This window comes from Periophthalmus magnuspinnatus, chromosome 8 (genome assembly GCF_009829125.3).
Source record: "Periophthalmus magnuspinnatus isolate fPerMag1 chromosome 8, fPerMag1.2.pri, whole genome shotgun sequence".
Lineage (NCBI taxonomy): Eukaryota > Metazoa > Chordata > Actinopteri > Gobiiformes > Gobiidae > Periophthalmus > Periophthalmus magnuspinnatus.
This window is the reverse complement of record NC_047133.1, coordinates 5,013,618-5,031,407: the sequence shown is the minus strand read 5'-3', so window position 1 is coordinate 5,031,407 and position 17,790 is coordinate 5,013,618. Positions and strand designations below refer to the sequence as shown.

Genomic DNA, 17,790 nt, shown 5'->3' with positions numbered 1-17,790 from the left:
CTCAAGATTGGTTTGATTTGTGTTGGGCCTGGCTGGAGTAATGTGTAATATGTATGTTTATGTGTGGTCTATGATAGTGTTGGGGCTGGGTCTTCTCGTAGATCTTCTCTTAAACGCAACAGCCCAGTAAAGATCCATTAAGTTGATGAATGGGTTGATCCATGGGGAGGACAGACAGTGGCAGTGTCCGGTCAGAAACGCAGCAGCAGCAGCGACGTCACGACAGCACGCCTCTGACACGGTGTGGGAGAGTGCGGCCGTGCGCTCTGGCTCACTCTGGCTCACTCAGGCTCAAGCACCGCTGGAGTTTGGTCCGGGCCATGGTGCGCACGGTGCGGACGGCTGCAGCAGGAGCGCGCACAGGTCGTGGAGACGCTTCACTGAGCCAAACATTCAGATGAGAGCTCAAACACTGAAACCTGGGACTTCCACACAACTCCAAAAGGGAAACGCTGTCATTTTACGCGCAGAAATGAACACTACTCCAGCTCCCACGTTTCCTTCTACACTGCTGACATCGGAGCAGCTCACAGTGGTGGCTGCATCTTGTAAGTACTTGACAATTAGTATCATTTGATGTGCCATTTCAGTGTTATTGAATGGTACATGTTCATTCTCACTGCAGTTTGTGAATAAAAGTTTTGGTGCATTATTTATTTATTTTTTTAATCTTGTAATGTGCTGTTAGATAATATTAGACTACTCCTTGTTCCCTACTTCACTTGAAATCAGTGCAAATTAATAATATTGCATGTTTGAGGATTATTATTTTTGACCTGTAGGCTAAAAGTATAAGCTATGTTTATTATGTCTTTGTCTGTTTTTTTTTTTTGTTTTTTTGTTTTTAATGGACCATGAGACAAGGAATAAAGATGATTTAAATTGAATTATAAACTGCTATAACACCGACTGCATCTCACAATTAGAACATTTACACTAGAAACTTGTACATTCTGTACTGTTGTTTTTCAATACAGGAAAAGCAGTATCCTTGTTTATGTTGGCCCACCCTTGGTAAAATATATGTAAATTATAAACCAGTGTGGGCAGAATTGAAAATGGCAGTTAAAACACATGCTCAAACGCTTTTAAGAATGACAGATCACCAACACGTTTGTTCTCGTTTCTCACAGTCTCTTCCCTCGTGTTCTTCGTGGTCATTGTGGTCATGTTGTCTATTATCTACCGTAAAGATCCCCAGTGCTGCAAGCTGCGCTCCTATCAGGCCCAGCGCTCTGATATGGTAAGAACAACAACGAAAAAACAAATGCATTTCTGCTGACTTCTCCTCTTTTCAGACTGGGATGTGCAGTTTCAGAGACCAGTTGTTGTGGTCACAGAAAACAAACATGTGTCCACTCACTGTAGTTTTATTTATAGAGTGTTGACTCAGTATTGCTGAAGATGGGAAAATCTGTGGAACGTTTTCTCAAGTATAAGTCAGCATTTAGCATATACGCAAGGTTGGTGGTTTGATTTCTGGTACTGAAGATTCATGCTTCAGTGTGTCCTTTGGCAAGATAGTTCTTTAGCTGTAGTTTGATTAATATATTGCTAATAAAACACATTATACAGCAGCCTATATAGCAGTTTTCTACCTCTATTTGAAAGCACTGCACAGATACTAGTGGTAGGTAAAGTGTCTTGCCTAAGGACACAATGGTAGCCTGAATAAAACCACCAACCGCTGTGTATTTGGTGAGTACATTTACTGAATGACCGCCACGCTACTGCTGTTATTACAACGGTTTTACTACCTGTGAATATGTTCTACTACTACTTTTCTTACAGTTTGTACAACTACTTCCTCATGAATGAAACAAATATTCCAGTACAACAATTTAATCACAAACTTAACTATTTTTACCAAAGCCAAATGCGCTATACGCCTCATAAATCCAGTATCCACTAAGAACTAAACCAGGACTTAAGATTGAGATGACTTTACCAAGTTATAGATCAGATCTGTGGAGAGGCGACCCTGCTCACAGTAAGAATTCATGCTTTTCGATATATTTCTCTGCAATAAAAACTCATATATACAAGATAAGTTTAATGCCTAATAAAGACTAAAGCAGGTCAAAGTCAGGAACCAGCACAAACGCAGTCAAAACCAGAAATAAACCAGTACTAAAATGGATAACAGCATGATAGATAGACAGATAGACAGATAGATAGATAGATAGATAGATAGACAGATAGATACGTAGATAGAAAACTGTACTAAGGTAATATTGGCCACTTATCTGTTTTACTTTCCAACTCAGATTGAGCATGAGTTTCAGTGTAAACAAAACCGTAGCATTTGATTGGCCGATGTGCCCGCTACTTCCTCTTATGCCTGTCGCGATAACAAATTTGAAGTCCGATATATTGTGGATTTCTGAAAATACAGAGCATGGACGATAATATTGACACTAAATGATGCCACTGAAATGATAACGCTAAAGCAGGATTATACTAAAAACTACTCTAAATGAGCAACAATGTTAAAAAAAAACCCAACATGACCTGCAATAAATTAATAGCAGAATGAAATACTTTTGTAGTTAGTTTGCGCCAACATGAGTAAGTAATTTATTCATAATGCAGAAAAATAACAAAAAGTTCCCATCTTGTACAAAAAAAAAGTACCCATGATAAATATTGACCCCAGAAAAGTACTATTCCATATAATACGATATGTCGGTTATTATCGTGACTGACCTACTTACTTCCTCTTCCTGGTTTGTCACCTCCTTTGTAAACAAGTGAAGAATGGATGTTATCTTCTCTTTACAGGCACATGACGTAGACCCAGGAAGCACAGGTTTTAACTAAGAAAATCCGTTAAACAGTTTGAGGAAGGGACTGTTATCAGGTTAGCAAAGAATAAGTCAACAAAACCAACAACTTAAAAAGAAATACTAAAGATATAGAGCACAGTTAAAACTCGAAAGTACAGGTTAAAAAGGCACTGTGAGCTACGTGATCTTTTACTGATTAAAAATGTAAAAATATATACTGAAGTACTTCATTTTTAATGGTTTACAGTGGTCCAAAGTTACCCCTCACTTACCTTATACACTTCAGCATCATAATTATTCACTGCGATGAGTTTATAAGCATGTTTTACTACTTCTACTACTACTACTACTACTACTACTACTGATGCTCTAATTCATACTACTTCATGCTATGTACAATACTGATACATACAACTGATGATGTTCGCCAAAGAGAAAAAGGCATCATATGTTTTTTCATAATAATACTGTTGGTGCTATTACTTACTATCCCTACAAAGTTTTTTTTTTTTTTTCAAAGGTATATTCAAATATTTTTATCAAATGTAAGCTGCTTGGGTGAATATTTACTTAAAGATGCACTACTTACATAACTTTTTCTGGTGCAGGACCCACCACCTACTTGACTCCTTGGAGATTATTTAGAATGTCCCACAGAATAGCTTTTCAACTCATTTATCATTTATTCTAATATAGATGTTGTAATTGCTAATGAAAGTGCCTTCCAAACATGTATTTTTACTGCGAGTGGGGTCATCTCTCCACAGATCTGACCTGTAACTTACCCTAGTGGCCTTACCTGCTTGTCATGGTGATAGATAAATAAATAGATACTGTGGAACATTCCCCGCAAAGCAGTAACCTCTCCATGGAGACAAGCAGGTGATGTACCTTGCACCAAGAATGTCACGTAGTGTACTTCATATCTGCATAGTTTATACTTACACAGGACATGTTGTACTCCAAATATCAGAGTGTAAATGCAGGGCCAATCCAGACAACCAGTTCAGTTTTTATTTTTACTGCGATACCATTTCTGTATTAAATATTGCGCCAAAATACTCAATACTAAAATCCTATATTGATGGTTTTCTGATAGAGTGCACCAAAGTTCATTGTTTCCTGGATAAACGCGCACAAACACAATGCAGCCTCATTGTGCTGCAGTGAGACGTTTCATGTCTTGCACTTCATAGCCACATACCTCCGCTCCTGCTTTCTGCATACTGAATAGCTGACAGGCGCACAGTGGGTGCTGGGGGACACTGGGACCACAATGCCTCTCCCTCGGGTCCTCCCCCCGTCCCGAGCGCTGATTTTACACGGCTGTGCTTTTTCACATTGGCAGATTTGACGCCTCACACAATGGGGCTACTCTCTCTTTTTCTCTTTCTTGAGCACTTTTTTCCTCCCAAGAGTCCAGACTGGGCAAGAGGGATCAGCGACCTTTGACCTCACCTTTTTAGGGATCGTCTCCGGTTCTGACACTATGCGAGGGTCATGGCAAAGGGCGCCACAGTGCGTCACGCGGAGAGCAGTGATGTCATTGTTAAAAAGCCCGGGGAGGTTAACATGGACTAAAATAGGCAGTGAGCACTAAATCTCACTTGAGCTGTGGTGGTCTGACAAAAACATGCAGTTATAGATCCTAACAACACATCTTATCCCTCATAAACTCTAGTCAGGCGACAAATTGACTATTTCTAAGGATGTCGAAATGTCACAGGCTGTGAATTTTATGCTTTACATTTCAACTGCTAAAATGGGTTGTCAGTGCCAGTCAGTTTGCAGTTTGGGCAAAATTATTATTATTATTATTATTATTATTATTATTATTATTATTATTATTATTATTATTATTATTATTATTATTATTAAAGATGTTTCATGCCTCAAAAAATAAATGAATAAATAAATAAATAAAATAAAATCCATCAATCTCCAGGGTGAATAAGGATTGCCAATGTATAACTGACATAATTATTGAAAAATATATTTCAAAATTCATGCTTTATGAAGCTTGTAACATTAAGCTACACATGGACTTTCAGAATGATGAAATGTTTGGACAGTTACCATAGCAATTAACAATTCAAAGCAAAATATTCCAACTTTTGAAGGGCCAAAAGTCCCCAAAATGAAGCCCACAAATAGCTTCCTCGTTTAAATTAATTGGAATACTCACATGTTGCTTAATTTCTCACAATTCCCACTGTAAACTATATTTTTAATGATTAGACTGTATATAACGCCTATTGTGAAATGAGTCACCCATGACAACCCAATTTCTTCACAAGATTTAACCCTCAGCCATGCGTAAAAGTGACATGTTGCTCCTCCGCTAACCCCAATGACATACAAGCCCATAAAGTGTACCAGAGCGTGCTCGTTAGCATGTACCTGCTGTAGCTACAACAGGCCCTAAAAGCCAATACCCAGACCCCACGGTGAGCGCTGTTGCCTGGGGAGCCCGGTGACACAGTGAGGCCTGGCATTGTCCTGCACACAAAGGATACTCGTTTAGTCCTTTGCTAATTACCTAGTTCTTATGGCAGCCTTTTTGGGGGATTCCGCTCCTCATGCAGCGGTGAACAAGAAAGGCCTTGTTTTAGAGTGGATACGCTTGGGAACAGGGATCAGTCAGAGGTTGTCCGTTCTATTGATGAGACAATTCATGTAAAGTAAAGTGATATAGGAAGGCATGGAATGGGTTAAATGAGGTGAGATAAAAGGACACTGTGTAGTGAAGTGATTGTGTCATGTAGGTGAGGGGTTATCTGTAGGAGTTTGGTGCACTGATTATTGAAGGAATTATTTAAACTGCAAAATCTGATGTGTTTTACCTCATGGCATCTAACCTCATCTAATTCTGAGAAAATCAGCTGAAGACATCTGACTTTCTCTATGACAAAGCGTCTTGTGGATAAATATCTGCCACATATAGCAAAGAGTCTGGTGTGGTCACTATACTAAAATGTCAAACTCAATTTTGATACTAAGGAAATGGCTCGGCATTTACTGCTTTTAATGCACAATGAGAAAAAAAATCAACAGAAACAACTGAATAGATTTTTTTCTGATGTTGTTTTCCTTTTATTTGTATATTTTTGTTTGCTACTACGAACAAACTACGATCGTGCTATAAATAAACCCTCAAACTTTTCAACAGGTCTGAAATAATCAGGAAAAATATTTCAGTTCAGTTAAAAAATGTAATGGAGTAGAAAGTACAGATACCTTTTCTCAAATGTAGTTAAGTAAAAGTAAAAAGTATCCATTTTAAAATCCACTCAAATAAAGTACACATACCTAAAATTCATACTTAGGTTCAGTATGTTACTACTTTTACTTTGTAACATTCAACCACTGCATTTGGACCCTTGTAAATGTACAAAGTCTGTATACTTTATCAAAAATATGATGCACAATTACACAAAGGAGGTACAGTAGTAAGTAAAGATTTTTTGCTCTTATTGCTGCTAGAAATTGTAGAAAGTCTATAATTCCTTGAGAAAGTATTGTCGACCTGTTTTCACTCACATTTCAAAGTACACATAAACCTGTCAGATTTTATTATTAAAGTTATCTGATTTCTCACAGTGGTTTGATGTCTGTGTTGTCCCAGGCCTCTCCGCCTCAGTACTACAGCAGCAGACAGACCCTGGTGGGCTCTCCCTGTGAGCAGACACACATACCAGAGGACAGCACGCAGGTAACAGCCTCAATCATCCTCCATTATCACGACAAAGGAGCTATTCTTTCTTTATGGGACGACATACACACGCAGTACTTTCCCAAAACTGTGTAGCACAATCAAATGAAAAATGTTGTAATCAAAAGTACAATAAGTTACCTTCTGTTCAGAATGATGTGAGCACTTATTTCTGCCCCTCAAAACCTGAACACACAATACAGAAGTGATTGTTTGAATTTACCATGACTTCAGTACTGAAATAACCACACATTATGATTTCTCCCATAATCTACCAGCCAAACTGTAAACATGTTCATTTAAATATGGCATGTTCTGCACAGTAATATTATTTCATTGTTATTTAATACTGACTTGTCCATTTTTGCTAGTTATACTAGTTTGACAGTAAAATGACTACAGTTGATGTGTTCATGGGCTGTTGTAGGTTTGTCAAAAGTATCAAAATCAGATACTAATCAGTATTAAAACTAGTTTCAAAATTAGATACTGTGAACAATATGCAAATAAAATACATTGCTTCCTTTCTTACAAAGAGAGTGGCAGAAGTTGCCATTTGACATAATCACAGGAAAACTGAGATACAGCAGCTATATGTTGGTCTTTTTGGCCAAGGCCACATTTCTTCTCTGTAGCCTCCTTTCATACAGAAGTGCACCACTCCCACTAAGGGAGGACCATAAAAATTCTGGTTTAATTTCACTTTGTTTGATTCGGCTAATTGTTAGACTCTGCTTTAGGCTCAGCTTTGAACTTTGCTGGATGCTGCAAATACTCATTTGAGCAAGTATCAGTCAAAAAAAAAAGTCACATTCACAGGACAGAAATGAACCTTTCCTGATTAACTTTAGAGTGATCTTGTTTCAAAACAGCCACATAGATAGTATAAGCAGAGATAGACCGATATATCGGTTGGCTGATATATTGATTGACTGATATTTGGAATTTTTAGCGCATTGGCTATCGATCTTAAATCTCCTCCATATCCATCGATAGCTACTATATGCCCATGGACTATGGAACCTACCAGGATGACTGAGAGATTACAGGCCATATGGTAATATAAAAGAAAGTACTATGATTTAATGTTGAAAATGACATTCTATTGTCTAAATAAATTGTGTTTTTATTATCATTGGAATCTGTATTGAGTATCAAGGCATTATTTGTGGCATTACTTCCTGTCAATATAATCAGTGCACATAAGGGATAAATATGTGTCCTTCCTTCCATTTTGAGTGCAACATCGTCCTATTCTACATGTCTCAAAACAATCAACAGTGTTATGAAATCCTTTATTATGGAACTGAGCCACCGTGACCATGTCATTTTCCATCTGTGTCTTTGTGAGCTTTTGTTACCATTCATAACATAGCTGTAACAAACAGGTAACGTCCATTATATTCTTACAATCAGGCACTATCACATATCAACATGGACTGTGTTATTGGGATTAGCAGTAATTCCTCAGTAAATAAACATGTCTATTGTATCTCTGACCATGTGCTCTGTGCAGTCTGGTCAGCTGTTCTACGTGGGCCTGCCCTCCAGCTACAACCTGGAGGCCCCCATGCCCCGACTGCCCTCCTATGAGAGTGTGCGGAAGAAGGACCGCCAGAGGCACATCCACATGATGATCGCAGACCGCTTCGGGCTCAACGGGACCATGGTGGGAGAGGTGGGTTCAGTCAGAGATGAGATAAGCTTCACAGTAAATGATTCACTCGCATGTACATATAGACAACAGCCTTAGACAAACTTTGTTCACCCAGAAGGGAAATTACTCGAAAATAATAGCTCACGGATTACATATTAGCCAAAAAAGAGACTAAAATGTATTGTATAATCACAGTAGAGTTTTAACTTTCTATTTCCGTGGAACGAGTGACGTGCCACCTACAGAAAGCCACAGAAAATGTCTTCAGTCTGACACAAATTGAAATATTTAGTGATTAGAATAGATCAGATTATTATATTATATAGTATTCAGCCTTGATTTGATTTGGTGATGTGACAGTTTGACAATGACTTTCGATGTTCTCTTAGGAACAGTACTTAGGCCTAATTCTCCTGCCTGTCCTCAGCTTCCCTCATAACCACAGACTCATGTCCATACAAACACACAGAGGTTGTATAATGTAACAGGAGCTTGTTCAAAGATAGCAGTTACCATTATCAGCCCATTTGATGCTCGCTTCTGCTTTGTGTTCTGCGAGGTGGAGCTATGTTGATCTTTCTCCCAGGGTTTGGACTTGTAAAACGCTTCGGCAAACAAGAAAAGACGAAAAGGCACATCCAGTCTAATTAAAGCCAGTGCAGATAGCGGCTACTTTTGTTATCCATACTCATATTTCTCCTGTGTACATTTTTCAATTTATTCTAAAGTCACATAGCAGTGTTTTTAGAAGAGTTATCTGTTGCTATGGCGCTGCTGCTGCTGCTGCTTGTTTTTTTGTTTTTTTCTGGGTCATTTAAACACACAGTGGCTGGTCCCTTAATTTCCCCTGTCTGTTCTAAAGCCCGGGGCGGGAGGGAGGCAAGTGACAGTGTGTGGGCTGTGTGCACCACGTTTACGCTGAGTGATGGGGCTGTTACTGTCGAGTGAGGGGCTTTGACTTCAGTACTAGGAAACATAGTGAATGTGATGAACCGTCAGGAGGGGCCGACCTGATAGATGTGTTTTCTGATAGAATTCACGTCGTGTTTGTTCTCAAAAATATGCTGATGTTTTTCCATGTTTTTTAGAAAAGAAAAATAATAGGGGTGATATGATACAGCACAAAATATAAGACATTTCTGATATTTTTCATGCTAAGATTCATGTAGCTTTATGCTGTCTTGAACTGACGAGAATTCTCCAGAGTTGTAAAAAAAAAAATGTTGACATATATGTAAAAGTTGCTCTTGTGGCCAAATTAGACCACTGTATCTTGTCTGCATTGTATCATTGTCTGAGAACCAGGAAGTACACTGTTAGCATGCTAGTTGTTAGTATTACTATGACTACAGAACTTTGGTTTGGTTGGTATTTCATTGTAAGTATTGAAAAGTACTTAGGGTGAGGATGTTAGGACTGATATTTGATTGTAACCAATAGGAGTGTTTGACTTTTACTCTTTTTTATTGTCTATGTATTTATTGTTTGAATTCTCATACTCTCTATACTTTAAATATTATACTGCAATCACATTTTATTAAATCTGATCATATTATTCCTTTTTCCCAGCCTCCTCCGACCTATGAGGAAAGTATCCGTGATTCTGTGGAGATCCCGTACAACCAGAGCTCATCGTGTTTGGACGTGACAGATTCACACATGAGTTACACAAACAGTGGATACAACCATCACAGTGACAGCCCCCCACCACCCGTCTGTAACACTGACCGAGGGACCCCACCTGTGTGACCCCCACCGGTGTGACCCCCACCCCCCCAAACCTTCTACTGTGAGGAACTGAGCCAAAGAAGAACCAAAGACAGAAGTGCACCAAGAGTCGAACTATTTGAACTGTGAACTGAATACTTGAAGATACTTGTTGAAGTGACTGAAAGAGTAGTGTCAGAAACATAAAACTTATTAAAGGTGCACTATGTAACTTTCTTTGTGGAGGGTACGCCACCTGCTTGTCTCCATGGAGATGTTATTCCTTTGTTCCACAGTTTGGCATTAAACTTAAGCTCAGATCTGTGCAGAGGCGAACCTGCTCACAGATCACATGTTTTCAAGGTATTTTCATTAGCAATAAAACGCCTCTATTTGAATAATTATAAGATACTGTAGATGAGCTGAAAGCTGCACTGGGAACATTCTAAACAGATAAATAATCTTCAAAGTGTCAAGCAGGTGTAGCATCACCCACCAAAAAAGTTACATAATACACCTTTAAAGTGTGGTTACTTTGGGACATTTTCATATAGAGGTCACCCACCACCAGAGGGTAACTGGTTCAGACCTCATTCATACTGTCCATTATGTCAAGACACTGGACTTCAGCCATCGTCCATCCAGATGGAGGGGCATCTGGCGTAAAAGACTTGGTGAATGACCATGCAGCACCAGCGTGTTTTCTGGGACAACCCTGACTGAAAAAATCGACTATTTTTTATGTTTCTTGCTAGTTAATACTTTCTTAACTTGATAAAGCACAAATCTGCAAAATCTTGTTTTTTAATCAAACTTTACTTGAATCTGTTTTGTGTTAACTTTTTAAATATGTTGTTTTCTCAAAAATGCAATGTAAATATTTTGGTTTCTATATATTATTTTGAGCACCAATACATGTTTGCCATCCTAATTACTGCAACACTTATTTAAAACACTGGGTTTGTCATCTCTCTGAAGAATTTCTAATAAATGCATTTTGTATTTTTAGACAACAAGATTATCATTTTTAATTTTTATTTTATAATAACCTAAGATATGAGAGCACCTTCTATTTGTCCCACAACACAATGGCGAATATAGGATAATAATTATAATTTTAATTTTCTGCAGCAGACCTCAAACTGTGTAACTCAAATGACGTAGTGGGGCTGGCGCATGCGCACAACTCTCTGACGCGCAGGACGAGCGTCATTTACGGAAACAGTCGAAGCCTTCCGAAGACCCGAGGACGAGTCTGCGATGTAAACAAGGTCAGACACTGCAGCAGAGCGCCCGTGTGAATACTTACGGGACAGGTAGATTTTTGCACAAGACGAGGACCAAACAACTTCATCAAAGTTCTACACGTAGGTAAGACGAATCTATGAGTAAAACAGTTATAACCACACCAAAAAGACAATGCAGCTGATCGTGCAATTGATAATAATCGTGCAAACAGTGCAATAAAGGAACAGAAACGACGATTTGGTTTTTTTTTAAAAGTGCGTAGTAGTAATAAGGGCTCTTTTATTTTTGACGCATAATCACGAGACAAGCATTAACCTCCTGCGCAGTGGCTGTAAGTGGGACGCGCAGAAAATGCCTTGTCATGTTTTCCCACGCCATAAATAATTAAACAGCAGCTTATAATATGGTCCAGCTGTGTGCTTTAAAACATATTCTTTTACGTGATAAGACAGTTACCAGGGACGGGAGTTGAAAATTAGCTCTTGTTATAAACTCTGTATGCATCACATCAGCTGCAATGTTCATTTTGTAACTATGTCTGATTGCATTGTCCCTGTCAAATAAATATATAAATAAATAAATACAATAAATATATTTTTATTAAAGGTGCACAATTAATGTGTAAGAATAACATTTACTCATCAATTTCAATGACATTTTCTGTCCATGAACAGGCTGTGCTCATAAAAAAATAAATTAATAAAAAAAAAGATTAATAATAATAATAATAATAATAATAATAATAATAATAATAATAATAATAATTTAAAAATACAAAATAAATAAAATAAAGTTAAATAAATAAATAAATAAATAAAGGTTGTGTTCACGTGACATCACAAAATATAAGTGTCCAATTAGGGTAAAACTGGCCTAGAGAACAGGTCTAAATTCCATGGTGGAATTTGCTGTTTTGCAGATTTGTCCTGGTTTATGGTTAATATCTTATTTATTATGCTGACAACAAAAGTGAAATATTTTTTTCACAATAACTTCAAAAACTTAAATTGCATATGGCACATTTTCATGTTTTTCTAATTATTACTTGATTTGGGCATTGTACTTGTGGTAAATGTATCATAGTTTTACATTTAGCAGAAGTTTAAAAATAAAAGTTGAGAGGAAAAGTGCAAAAACACAGGAAGTAGCGGTGAGTTCCAAACCGGAAAACCTCAACAATACTTAAAATTCCAGCCAAAATGCAGGGACAGTGTTGTTGTAATTTATGTTTAGAAGTATAATCATAGCTTTTGGGCAATTTAGACAAATTAGGTTTGATATTCCTTTCAAAAACAGTGAGTTTCCCATAGAGTTGCATAGGCCCCAGCCCTCCATCGGAAATTATCACATCGTCAAATTCTAGGTCAGTGCATTCTGTTTACTCACCTGACTTTGAACCAGCATAAAACACTGACCCTCTCTGTTCCCACCGTGCTTACCCAAAACAGGACTAGCTCATTTGTTTTTCTACCTTCGATTTAGTCTGCAGATAAATGGACGTGTACTACGTGTGTAGTAGTTAATAGTCATTGTTTTCCATAGAGCATGTTTACAGAGAATATAGACCGCTCAAAAGTTCCGTTATTAAGACTGCAAAGGCAGATAGTTTCCATTGCGTGTTTAATTATTTCTAGGATAAACATGGAGCGATTATGTGATGGATGTGGGCTGGGTTGATATTTATATACAGTATTTATGTAGATATATTTTGGTATTTTTACCATCAAGGGCCAAAGTTGGTTTAAGATGTTTTACTAATGATGACTTGGCAACTGTGTTTTTATTTTTCTGCAGAGGTGTACTTCCCACCAAGAAAATGATGCAGTGCTTTCATTTCATGGTTGAACCGGTCAAGAATGTAACGGCCAAGATAAAGGTAAAAATTAAACAATATTAACAGGAATTTCAATCCATTTAAAACAACTGTGGGAAGTCTTTTATTTCAAATGTTAAAATAAAAACTTTAACATAACTGGACAAAAACAAGGGAGGATTTGGACCAAAAACACACTTAAATGTCATCTGAGGGTTTCTCTGGCATTAAACTTATCTAGCTCCATGGAGACAAACTGTCACAGAAGGAATGTGTGTTTTTCAATGTATTTTTGGCAATAAAGATTAAATGCAAGATAGATAAGTTTGGAACATTCCAGGAAATGCAATTATAATCTCCATTATAATATAATCTTTTTGGATCGACCAATCACGACCCATGTGTTTGGCCAAAATTCAACGCCCAGTGACTTTTTGGCCGAGGTGCACGCACACAGCACGTACTCAACGTAGCAAGCACCAAAAGCTTTCTGATTGGTTATCAAGTGCTTCAGGGAGATGTGCAGCACATCTGCATAGATTTGACATTGAACTATAAACCAGCTGCTCCATCCAATTCTGCATTTTATAACATAAAGAATTGATAAATGTAAACCCACTTTAGTCAGCTGGGACTCATTAAACTGCACCAGAAATCAAGAAAAAAAGTGTCTAGAATTTAAAGACTCCCCTTCCTTCCATGTTTTTATATATTTCTATTGTGAGCCTCTACTTGTGGCTATTGTGACTCTTTAGAATTTTCAGTCTTCACTCTAAAACTAATAGAGATAATGTTTTAAATTAGTCAAATATGAATATGTGGCACTGAAGTGGTGAGGGCCCCAACGGCAAATTCTTGGGGCATTGGTGGTATTGATATTACATTAGCTGATCATGCTAAAGCAATAATTTGATATAGATTTTGCACTCTTTAAAGTAATTTTAAGTTGTTTCTTTTGGCTGTGTAGATATATTTTTACCAAATTACTCAAGCACACCAATATGACAACATGGATTACATTCTTTTTAGTGGGAAGAAAAAAACGCTAAGGATTCTGGGAAAAAGGAGGCACTTTTGTTCCTGCAGACAGAAGCAGAGCCCTGTTGTGCATTCTGATTAGCCTTACACAGCAGTGAGGAACAGTGACTGATGTTTTTGTTCAACAGGAGGTGCACAAGAAGAACAAGAGGGAGAAGACGGAGCCCCTGGATGAGGATCAGTTATTTATTGTGGAGTTGGCCAAAGATATCAACCGAGTGTGTCAGGTAGGGCTGTAGTTGACTAATGACATTATAATTTTGGTCGACTAAGACATCGACCAATTAATCGACTAAACGATTAAAGGCCTACAGCCATTGTGCCAGGTACAACAATGTGATGAGTGACATACTTATCTATAAGAAATGTCCAAACACCAATATTTGTATTTACATTTTCTAGATACGCTTTTCTAGCCTCTTAGGGTGCATACACAGACACACACGCACACAAACACACACACACACATACTAGCTCAATCAAACTGTGCCCGAGCACGGTTACCCCCTAAAGGTGCGCTTGTCTAATGTGAGTGCAAACAAACCCTGCCCAGGAACAGTTTGATTGACGCCTTTGGCCCAGTTGGAGAAGCTGGACCATGTACATGCATGATTTATGTTTACAAGCCCTGTCTTGTGTGCAGACAGGAAGAGGATAAGAGGAAAAAATGAATAAACTCTGCTTCAATTTCACAGAAAATCCATCCTTACCTTCAATAAGAACTATGGGCAGAAGTTTTGAGGCCTTCTCTCCTTTTTGCCTCACTCCTATACACTGTTGTTTAATCCTTAAACTCCCAGAGGAGTATTACAACAGGACTCATACCTGCCTCACTATTTAAGAGATATTTCATGTCGCTGAAATTATTGTCCCTGTATGGACATTTGACCCATCCTTCAGTGCTGCTCCCGAGGTTGAGCTAGTCTTGGTCAGGACTACCTTTACCTATAGTGAATGTTTTGACAGGAAACCCACCCAGACATGGGGAGAAACATGCAGTTTTACCAATTTACCCCCAAACATCAACTTTGAATACCAAGGTCTGTGCTATTGGAGATGAATTTCAGTCCTGAAAGGGGCTCAACCCCAAGGTCCCTAAATCTTACACAAAGCAAAGCATGTGGGTGGCAGTCTTAGGCAGCATTAGTCCAGCAGCGTGAGTTCCCAGAAGGGGAGGTGAGTCTGAGAACTGCTCTAGCTGTGAAGCAGGTTTTCTTTTATAGTTGCCAACACCCTGTCGTAGGTGGTTGACATGTCCTCTCTTCATTTCTCAATCAGACATACCATAATAACATTACTGAACATCTTGTCTGTAACTTTGGCCTTTCTGGGTGAGGTGTGAAATCGCAGCCTCCCACTGTTTCCTGTTAATGCAGCAACAGTTGCCACTCAACATGGCCTATAAGGACAAAGACTTATTATAAGGTTTACATTTTACAGATAAACATAGACATACATTTACATTTTGAAATAAGTATAGGTAGGTACTCATATAGGTATATGAGAGAAATACAAAGAGCACATACCATTGTTGAAATGGAGAATATATGAGGACTTATATGAGTACAATCCTAAAAATGAAAATAAAGTTGGATTACATTCTTTCATTTATTAATAAAAAATGTTTAACAGCCTTTTCAACACCTTGCACCTTTTGAATAATATATTTTTTTAGCAGCATATTGCAGCTTATTCTGAAGACCTTTATCCATTAAACCACATTATTCCCATTTTAGAAGTCTGAAGTTCTGGAGCACATCTGGAACCTCGATGACACCTGGTCTACGCTCCTCTGCAGATTCACCATCTTGGAGTGGGGCAACATTCTGGAGCAAAAGGTGATACAAAAATTTAAATAAAATAAAATAATGCAAAACTAAACATTATAAATATTTGAAGACCGTTTGCATTTCATTTTTATGTGAAGAAACTTATGCAAACTGATGGATGGCCCGAGATGGATGAAAACAGTGAATTTGATCTGTATGATGAGGACCATGTTCAACAAGCCAAGGCTGTGATTCTAAACTGGGTCAAGGATCTAAAGGCGCAGCCTGAGGTAAACGTTTTGGACTTGGAAATCTTTTCCTAATGAAAGAATATTTCTAATTACTTTTGTCGATTTATATTTTAGCAAAGTGTGTGGCCTGGAGAACCCGTGACAAAGGCGTTGGAGGACCTGAAGTCGGCCTGGCGCTGGGGGCGTGTGCCTAGTCTGGTTTCGGCCATGGAGCTTCTCATGTGGACCTTGGTGCTGCAGAGTCCAGAAAAGGTATAAATTAGTCATATTCATGCAAACCTTTTTATTAATGTTGATAATGTTGTTTTTTTTTGTTTTTTTTGTCTTTTTTTTGCATAGGATAATTTACCTCAGCAGTGGCTTCTCTGGAAACAAAAAACCCAGAAAATAGGTAGGTCAAGGCATGTTCAAAGATGTTAGTTTCGAAAAGTAAGCGATGTGGATGTGTGCATGTCGCTTTGGTCCTAGGGAGCAGCTAAGGCTGGATGAACAGTATCATATCATAGTGAGATGGCAAATTTAAACTAACCCTTTAACTATCTCCCTCAGGTGCCATTCCTTACATTCCTCAACCAGGTAAAAAATACATGATTACTGTTTTGTTACTTCTTTGATTGTCAGTATTTCAGAACCATGCATCTTTTGTCTTTTCAGTGTGGGATTGGATTACTGATATGCCAGGTAATACAGCTCTACATTTATTTAAAAATATGCCTGTTTTGTCTACAAGACATAACAAAGTCTCTTCCTACAGAGGACATAACTCTAGACTTGGACACAGCTAACCCTGACTTACTCATCACTGGAGACAAGCGCATGCGTTGTGGCTTTGACAGGAAGGATGTGCCTAACTACCACCAGAGGTTCGATGGCTGGTGGTGTGCCGTGGGGGTGCAGGGCTTTGGCTCGGGGAGGCACTACTGGGAAGTGGAGGTGGGCGAGCGTGACTGGCGCCTGGGCGTGGCCAAAGAGTCTGCCCTGAGGAAAGGCTTCAAGTCCCTGAACACTGACACTGGATATCTGACCCTACGCCTGGAGAGAGGCACTGAGCTGAAGGCTCTGACCGTGCCTTTCACCGCTCTGCCCCCCGGGCTCATCTCCAGGAAAGTAGGCATCTACCTGGACTACGACCAGGGCCAGCTGTCCTTCTATGATGTGGACAAGCGCTTCCACATTTACACGTACAACGAGCGCTTCACTGAGAAGCTCTATCCCCTGTTTGGCACAGTAGAGATCCTCAAGGATCTGGTAATCAGGGCTCCAGTGGCTAAGACCCAGTACCTCTGCCCTGGCACCTGTCTGTGGGCCTGAGAGCACTATAAAACATCACAACATCATAGAAAATTAAACAAGTATTTAAATCCAATCAACTATCCTAATAATATACAAGACCATCATTATGCAATGAAACCTGCTGTGTGACTGATATATGCTGCTACTACTGTATGTGATAAAAGCACTTACTCTGTACTGTACAATCGCTCTGTATTTCAAAACTACCCATTAGTGTTATACTATAGTATAGTATATAGTATATTGTGCTATACACACCATGGAAATAACATTTCTATAGAATAAAAAAAAGTAAAATATAGTATTTTGTCTGTTTAATTTCTTTATACAAATCATAAATACAGTAGTGATAGTTATGTGATTTTTCTACATTATACTTTGCCCACATAATAGGCTGATTTTTATTGTTATTGTAAGTTTGTTTTGTTGACAATCCTCAAAGTGTGTATAAGTAACACCGTTAAGTGCAAACGTAAAATGATTATGTACAACAGACTGTATAAAGTCTATAATACA

General features: G+C 38.4%; 3 protein-coding genes across 3 annotated transcripts in view; 2 read left to right on the top strand and 1 right to left on the bottom strand.

Moving 5' to 3' along the window:
* Positions 1-17,790, bottom strand: part of atp2a1 (ATPase sarcoplasmic/endoplasmic reticulum Ca2+ transporting 1) — a 147,979-nt gene that overhangs the window by 101,847 nt on the left and 28,342 nt on the right. The window lies entirely within an intron of this gene.
* On the top strand, positions 146-10,676 carry LOC117374666 (uncharacterized). The gene is made up of 5 exons (XM_033970845.2): positions 146-548; positions 1,134-1,243; positions 6,412-6,498; positions 8,015-8,176; positions 9,725-10,676. Exons 1-5 carry the CDS (start codon positions 146-148, stop codon positions 9,902-9,904), a joined length of 942 nt encoding a protein of 313 aa, XP_033826736.1. The 3' UTR covers positions 9,905-10,676.
* On the top strand, positions 11,076-17,554 carry si:ch211-120g10.1 (butyrophilin subfamily 3 member A3). The gene is made up of 10 exons (XM_055223809.1): positions 11,076-11,233; positions 12,905-12,986; positions 14,090-14,188; positions 15,698-15,799; positions 15,889-16,020; positions 16,096-16,233; positions 16,321-16,372; positions 16,531-16,557; positions 16,636-16,662; positions 16,736-17,554. Exons 2-10 carry the CDS (start codon positions 12,927-12,929, stop codon positions 17,290-17,292), a joined length of 1,194 nt encoding a protein of 397 aa, XP_055079784.1. The 5' UTR covers positions 11,076-11,233; positions 12,905-12,926; the 3' UTR covers positions 17,293-17,554.